Source organism: Anneissia japonica, unplaced genomic scaffold, assembly GCF_011630105.1.
Source record: "Anneissia japonica isolate Jap-2015-1 unplaced genomic scaffold, ASM1163010v1 scaffold287722_len911783_cov160, whole genome shotgun sequence".
Classification (NCBI taxonomy): Eukaryota; Metazoa; Echinodermata; class Crinoidea; order Comatulida; family Comatulidae; genus Anneissia; species Anneissia japonica.
The window spans coordinates 769,276-778,211 of NW_022711579.1; the positions used below are offsets into that span (position 1 = coordinate 769,276).

General features: G+C 35.5%; 1 protein-coding gene across 1 annotated transcript in view; it reads right to left on the reverse strand.

The window, feature by feature from the left end:
- The window catches only part of LOC117107534, a 25,625-nt gene that overhangs the window by 11,413 nt on the left and 5,276 nt on the right, over positions 1–8,936 (reverse strand). The window contains exons 2-6 of the mRNA XM_033249235.1: positions 7,008–7,370; positions 4,595–4,951; positions 4,211–4,309; positions 3,519–3,851; positions 63–437 (exon numbers count right to left, since the gene is read on the reverse strand). Of these exons, the coding sequence (XP_033105126.1) occupies positions 63–437; positions 3,519–3,851; positions 4,211–4,309; positions 4,595–4,951; positions 7,008–7,370 (1,527 nt within the window). The remainder of the gene's footprint in view (positions 1–62; positions 438–3,518; positions 3,852–4,210; positions 4,310–4,594; positions 4,952–7,007; positions 7,371–8,936) is intronic.

Here is an 8,936-nt window from a genome sequence, read left to right on the forward strand (position 1 = left end):
CCGCTTCCGCCGCCGTTGACCACTATTATGAGAGTACCTTTAATAACTTCAAGCACCTGTACCTTCTTTCGAAACGGTGAAAGTTGAAATGTTGGAACTTAGTAATCCGATCGTTGCCCAAGAATAAAACGCGCCAATATTTTCAACACTGATATTGGCGGGAAGTTCTAACAATAGGGCTGTGAATTCATACAGTAATCTCTGTGAAACTGTACTTTGTACAGGAAACATGGTGTCATTCGTTTGCAGGACACCGTCGTCTAGCCAGCCAAGCTCCTTTTCGTCAACGCCAGGTACACTATCAAGTCGACGTCCAAAATTTATATTGTTAGTTCTGTCCTCGCCAATGGCGTAACCTCCTATTTTGAGACTGGATTCTGCGTCATCAAAGTCTATCATTGGGTTAAAGTTCAGTAGCACAAAATCCAACCTAGTATCTAGTATTAAAATAGATAATATGGACATGAAAATAAAATCCGAGGAACATTTCAACAACAGCAGCAGCAGCAACCAACATCATCAACAGCAGCAGCAGCAACAACAACAAAAATGTGACGAAAAATAATAAACTTTGCAGTTTGTTGGTATTTTGTACTTTTGGATGGAATTGGATTTATTCACTCTAAACAGAAAAGTATAACCCACCTAAAGTCCGAAGAAGACTTTTTTCTAATGGGATCCTTCTGATGGTGATTGGGCAGTGCACCGGAAGACAACCACCTACTATTTTCCAAAGAGTGCGCTGTGTTCTTAACATGCACGTATGAGCTTTATTGCACATACGGTGAATTAAGGCGCTATATGTGATGGGGATTTGCCACGCGACACGGGCGATCTCCAAAGCCAGGCCGTCTCGTTGGACTTGAATATGAGTCGTGCAAACGTAGGTTAAACTTGACTATATATTTTAATTTTCACGCAGTCTATTTTAGACGTAGCAATTACTATGACGTGGATTTATCTCCAAAATGTATTTATTATTTACCTGAAGTATTTTATAATATACATGTTTATAATGGAACCTCGGTCAAACATCGAGTTATTGCACCTGTATGCATTGTTTTGCAAATTCAACACCGTCGGCGGGTTGTAAACTATCAACTTGGTAGACGGAATCGATACAGCGCACGGTACTTACGGTACGAAAACTCCAACTCAATCGCTCAGATTAGCCTGTCGGGTGATGTTCACCCTAATCCAGGCCCTGATAATGATGATATTAATCAAAATAACAAATGTTTTGAGGTTATTAAACATTGCAAAGGATTGAAAGTTGCTCACAAAAACATCAACAGCCTTTCTGATAAAATTTATCAACTTTGCCTACTGATCCAATACTCCGGTCTACATACTCACCGTGTCTATCGCCTTTCATCCCCGATATAGAAGTTAACATTTCTGGATACACACATTCTCTCACTCATGCACAGACGAGAAAACTTAAGGTTCGTGCCAAATCAACAGGCCGTGTTTAACTGTGGCTTGAAGCGCGAAACTGTAAAAATCTTGTTACTAAACTTTGCAACAAAGCAAAGAAAGATTACTACAGAAGACATAATTGATCCTGTCAGTGAGAGTAAACAAATGTGGGTGGTCCTAATAATCTTATCTCTTCCAATATAAATGTTTTACCTTCATAAATCGAAGTCAACGATAGTACGTTAACTAATTACCTGGAAATTAGCAATGCTTTTAACGATTTTGTTTTGTAAATATTCCTTTTAAATTAGACAGCACACTTGATTGGAATAACATTAATCCTTGTTCTTACTTTGACCCACCTATATCTTCCTTTTCCTTTAATGAGGTTGCAAGCAAGTTTGTTCCTAATAGCTACAGGGCATGGGCTCTGGAACGTCGACTGGTATCAACTGCCATCCTACAAGCTATTGAAGCTGGCGGCCCATGCTATCGCGACTTATTTGACACACACATGTGAATTGTCATTAACAAGTGGATGTTTCCCGCCGATATGAAAGTTGCAAATGTGGTACCAATCCACAAGGGAGGAAAGGAAAGGGCTGTCCATATCTAACTTTATAACTACCTTTCTACTAATAAGTTATTGTTTCCTAACCAATCCGGCTTCCGGAAAACCTATTCTACTACTACTGCACTCACTAATACCTATAACAACTGCCTGGACAGCATGAATGGTGGATGGGCGTCTTACTGTGCAGTTTTTATAGATCTGCGTAAGAGGTTTGACACTGTCAACCATAAAATCCTTTTTGATAAATTGTCAAAGTAGGTGTACACTCATCTGCCAATAGTTGGTTTTCCTCTTATCTTCACAACCGTACGCAAACTGTCAAAATCAAAGGCACCTATTCTGACTTTAATTGGCACACCTCAGCGGCTAAAAAAATAAAGAAATTGACGTGTCTTTTCCTGGCAAACGGATTAAGAAAGTTACTATGCACAAGCACCTTGGTGTTTACACTGACAATAAGCTTGACTGGCATTCACATGTCAGCAAACTTAGCTCCAAACTTGCACATAAGATTCACGTTTTAGCCAGAATAAGACAATTAATTGACTCTCGCACAGCACTCTTATTCTATAATACACTAATTCTCCCACATTTTGACTAACGGCGCCCTCTTGTGGGGTACAAGCAGGCCATGAGAATCATAATTAAAGCACCTTCACGCACTTCAACCAACACACTTCTATCCACACTCAACTTAAGGTGTGTGGCTCAGAGGGTGCGATATCAGGGCGGCTGCCTTACCTTTAAAGTTATCAACAACATTGCTCCTAGTTTACCTAGTTGAGCAAATTTCTAGAGTCTCTGCTTAAATGTTTTAATCATGCATTTAGTTATATTCCTCCTAATTTTTATAATAATTTACCAATTGAGCTCTGGGACTGCAAAATAGAAAAAAAGGATATAAAATTAAGTTAAAACGATATATTTTAAACTCTTAGCCTTTGTTTGGTTGCTTTTTTTTTTATAGATATTCTTATTATTACATTGTTTGATTTTATATTATATTATATTATATTATATTATATTATATTATATTATACTATATTATATTATATTACATTAGACTATATAAATATATTGAAATATGCTATTATGTTATTTAATGTAATGTTGTTATACTTTTAAGACTATGAGGATTGTACGTTTTATATTATGTTATAATGATGTTATATCCACTGTACTGTATTTTAATTTTATTAAGGAGGGCCCCTGAATATCAATTAACTTACTTGGCTAAACTGAAAGGGTTACCCTCTTTAAAAATGGTTGAAATTAAAAAAAAAAAACAAAAAACAAAAAACGACCAATGCGTTGTTGAAACTGGCAATTCAGACTTTCCAAGAGCTAGGATAGTTGAACCAGGGACCAAGGTTTTGTAAAGATCTTCGCAGTTCAGAGCACATACAATGTCTACCAGTTTATTCGACTGAGTGGAATGTTGCCGTATTATTATTATGATTATTATTATTGATAAGAGAATTATAAATACACTGATTAATAATGATTTTATTATTACAAAACTTACGTTCTGTTGGTGTTGTAAAATTCATCGTTGGTGACAGAGGGCCTCGAGATGTCACAGATCCTGTTTTTATCAAGCATGATATACCGATGTTGTAATTTCTGCCCTGAGGGAGATTATTTAATCGATACGATGTGGTTTCTACGTCATCAATCAGCACTTCTTGGTATCCAACTTGAGACGTATCGACGTAGTGAATAGAATAACCTACAACAGGTCCCCCGGTATAATTGAAATCATCCTCAAAATTGTCCCATCTGACAAGTGGGTTAGTTGAGTTGCGGAGGGATAATTCTTCAAAAATAATCTGTGGTGGTTCTGGCAATCTTGGTAACTCTGAATGTGAAAGTATAATGGGTGATTGTAAAAGCACAAACATAATGGCCTATAGTCATCCAGTAATATTAATTATAATGATGATGATATTGATATTGATGATGATGATGATAATAATAATGATATTGACGATGATGATGATGATCATAATGATATTGATAATTATTATTATAAGAAATTAGGATACAAACATAATATGAAAATACTTAATAAGAAAGTTTGAACTACTCAAAAATGAAAACAAAAATTGTAACAATCATGTTATTGTCAACCTGAGAAGTACAAAAAAGAAAAAGAAAAAAAAAAACATAGGCCTACAAGATATTGTGAAATGTACTGTAACTTGGGAAGTTATTTACCTATCTGGCAGTAATCCCCTGCCCATCCCACAGAGCACTTGCCATCGGGACAAATTCCTGTAGTATCGTTACATTCTGATGACGTCAGGCAGTGACATTCTGGTAGAGAATCAAAGTAAAGATCAATTTAGAAATACGACAATTCAATATGTGATTATTTGACAAATATTTCATTTTAGCATTTAAGCATATTTTTGACCGGTTTTAATTATTTGTGACTATTATAGTCCGATATTATTATCCGACCCTGAATCACATCTTTTTACAGACTAAAAAATGTCTACAATTGTTGCTTTTTCTTTTATGCCTTGTCTAACCCTTTTGAGTTAATGTGTGTTGAGTAAAATAAAACACAAATGATATCTTGATTATGGATTAACTTACCGAAGATTTGTCGATTAGGGTTGCATTCTACACTCACGTCATAGTAGTGACGACAGTTATATGAAATGGAATGTCCACTACAATCACTAAGCGTCGGTTCCCAGCCTGAACACTGTGCGCCACCAAAGCAATTTTCACTCTGTGATTGGCCGTAGCGTGCTTCAGTGTAGCCATTAGATGATCCATATGAAAGAACGCCATCAACGAATCCCAGCTGTCTGCAAGTGACCTTTGCCTCTGAAGCTGTCCAGGAAGACTTTACGATCGGAATCCAGTTGTATCCACTCCATAACTCCACACGTCCTTTGTTAGCTGAACTGCCACCAACGAGCCGAATTAATGATGTGATCTCATGGTCTAATTTTGATAAATATTATTTAAATGAAAAATATCTGTCAGAAACAGTATTATTCTCCTAAAGCCTGTTTTCCACTAGGCGAATTTATTCTCGCGAATCCAAAGCGTTCACATTCCTATCGGAGTTTTTGCGAAGCGAAAAAATGCGCAATCAATCAGAGCTCAGGAAGCGAACCTCCGCCTTGGTTCGCGCGAACAAATTCACCTAGTAGAAAACCAGATTTCGACGATTGAAGCAACTGAATCGAAACGTCAAAACATTCTTAACGACAATAGTTGGTTTCAGAACTATCTGCGTGATGTACCACAGTCATTTAAAGAATATCGGATAATAAAGAACTACTTCAATATTGTAAAGAAGAATGTGCTGCAATTCCGGTCATACCGTTCAAGTAAATATTATTGGCTTTAGCAAAGATGAAGTCAACAGGATTACTATAGGTTAGATTTAATTGATTAATATTCCCAGAAATTTTTTTAACAGTAACTTGTTCTATTATTGGAAGAGTTAAAATCATGTTCATACTTAATTGGATATTGTTTAAAGAAATTATGAGGCTTGTCGGATTAAATGATCTTCCATCTGAATGGTAGTCTGCTAACGCATCCAAATAACTAACAGAACGGATAGTTCAAACAACTTCAGATCGTCAGCAAATAACATATTTAATAGAGTATTGGGGCTTTAAGTTAAACGAAATATCATAATTAAACTGAGAGGGGGACACCGGATGTGAGAGGCAGCCGCTCTGATATACAACCGTTATAAGCCACTCTGCTTTCTAAGGAACCGAGGCTCTAGTAGGCCCCTGTCTCCCGGACATGTTGGACCCTCTGTTAGCAAATTTATGTACAATAGTTACCACTGGCAAGTGTGTTTAATTGTAGATTATTTATTTATTTCCTTTAGGTCTATTTTAATACCTTATAAAAAAAAAAAAATGCTTATATAATACATTTTATCTGATAGGCCTATTTAATTAAATTTTTGCTGATATCAGAAATGCTAATCAATTTTGACTTACAGAATAAGACAAAAAAATAAAGATTGAACTACAATAAGCTAATATAAATTATAAGAACACATTGGAGGGGGAGCCATTGTGAATTTTAATTGACTTTCGGCTAACTGAGTTTCGGCAATATAAACTGGGTTTCGAAAAAAAAAAACTGGGATTCATGGTTGTTGAGTAGTCAAACTGGGTTTCGGCCAAGTGGACTCGGCAATCTGGAATTCGGCAAACTAGGTTTTGACAATCTAGCCTAGATCCTAGATAACGGTTCGTATCAATTTAAGGATGCTACCTGTGATGCCTAACTTACTGATCTTGAAAAACCAGAAGATCATGACAGACTTTGAGTCTGCAATCACTTAATAAGCAACCTATAGCATCGTGGCAAAATTAGTCTGATATGATCTTCTAGGAACAAAACCATGTTGGGCATTACAGATAGCAAGGGATATGTGCTTAACAATGTGTTAATATTTTCACACATTTTTGAGACCGTAGCAAAGAAATTGGGGGAAAGTTTTCGCAGAGGACCTAGAAACACCATTATGAATAGGGCAGATTCTTGCGGTTTTCCAGAGTGTAGGACAACAACCTGAATCAGTGGATTTTTTTAAAAATAGAGGACAATGGGATGGAAAGTGAAGTGGCAACATATTAATAGCCTTATATATAATGTCACTACCAGAACTTATGAGGTTGGATATTCTTATAAAGATGATGTATCTATGATGATTTAATTACTAGGGCGGATGCAGCTGGGGGCACAGACTGTGTGATTGCACCCACCTAAGTTGTTTTGAACTGCTGATATGACATAAGAGTAAGATTTTTAAGGTATGAGAGTGCAATTTCCGGGCACCTAGAGGTCCATATTCTCAAAATGTTCTCACCTCAGCCCAAACCATGGTGGGTCCAAGGTGCTGTGGACTCTTACGCACCTGTTACCATCAAATCCTGCATCTGCCCCAGAATTACAAAGCAAGCAGAGAAATTTAAAAAAAAAACAAAAACAAAAACAAAACAACAACATTGAAGAAACTAACGGTGCACCAAGCAGATGACGCCTACATCTTCGCCATGTCCACAATCATGATTTCGCCAACCATTATGACTGCATTCAGCAATACGAGACTCCACTCCTGTACACTGAAGGTTATCCAGATTGATATGGCCAGTTCCTTCACCAAACGTGCTTACTGGATTGTTTTGATAAGGCCCATCGTAGCCAAGTTGACGACACACAACCGTTGCGTCTTCAATTCCAAATCCATCATCGCATACCGTTCCCCATGATCCACCATAAAATATTTCAAGACGCCCCTCACCTTCCCGTTGACCGTTACTAAGTCGAATATTGCCATTCTTAGATGAATAATGTTGCTGAACAGGGACTTGCCAGCTACGCCCTATCAATATTACGTTATAGAACGTTATATAGTAACGTTACAGTTTGGTGAAAAAACGTTATTTTGTAGAACCATATGTACGTACTTATAACCTAATATCACAACCTCAAACATTTGAACGTTCTTTCAACGTTGTATAAACGTTATTTGTGACATACCTAACCACAACGTTCGCGACCGTTATAAGAACGTTGTGAGTTTGCTGGGTATCATGACAATGATACATATTGGTAATAACAATAATAATATTAAAATTGTTATAAATGTGGTATTTATATTGAAATTCTAAATAATATTATTCTCATTAAATTATTTTGGCATTTGTATAAATATAATAATAGGCCTAATGTCTATCCACGCTATCAAATTTTCTTTGAAAAAAAAAACAAAAAAAAAAAACCAAAAAAAAAACTGTAGTATGCCCGTATAGGACTAGTCTTGATGTTCCTAAATAATTTAGACATGATGACATCACTTGTCACATTTTTTTGTCAAATACATCACCGCATACCGTTCCCCATGATCCACCATAAAGTATCTCAAGACGCCCCTCACCTTCCTGTTGACAGTTACTGAGGCGAATATTGGCATTCTCTGATGAATAATGTTGTTGAAATGGGACTTATGATAATATTAAAATTGTTAAAATTACAATGATAAAATTGAAATTGTTAAAAATGTGGTATTTATATTGACATTTTAAATAATATTATTCGGACTAAATTATTATTTTGGCATTTGTATTAATATAATATATATAAGAATGTTTGTTACGATTTACCGAACAAATCTGGAAGAAATATATCGTGGAACCATCCTTTTAAGCCCAATTGTCGTTAAGAGCATTTTACACTAACATGAATCTACAAAATATTGAGCTGAATTTGTAAATAAAGTTGTGTTAGAATAGTATAGTGAAAATATGCTGGCACTAATAATCAGGCAATTCAAGAATCGTTAGAAATTATAGGCTAGGTGAGATTAACTTTAGTATAGAAATACAATGGCAGTAGAAAAATTAAATTAAACTTTAGAGGCACGTCTCTATGAATAAGCCACTATAAATTGATGAAGTTTGGAATAAAAAAATTTCAATTTAAGGTAAATGTCCGAAATTTGTGGTGGTTTTATGTAAAAAGTCAGTAAATTTTAACGACTTGTTTAGCTCCTATTTGAATTATTATGGTCTATTGCAATACCTTCCAATGAGAGACCAGCTGAATTGAAATGCTGGGCTACAGGTTACATTTATTTACGCAGGATATACAAGCAGATGTATTTTTTTTAATTTAATATTTAATTTAATATTTTTTTTAATTAATTAGGTCATTTTTCAGTAAAAATTATTAACTTGAGCATAGAAATTATTGAATAAAAATATGTGTACCCTGATTTTCATTCTGGATGATAATAAAAATAATAATTATAAAGACACTTCCAGGGAATCCACGTGTGTTCTTCAAATTATATATCAGTTGTTCAAACAAAAAAATTATGTCAAGGCATGTAGACAATAGAACACTGTATTTATTTTCGAAAGAAATGTTGGGCCTGTCCTGTGACATT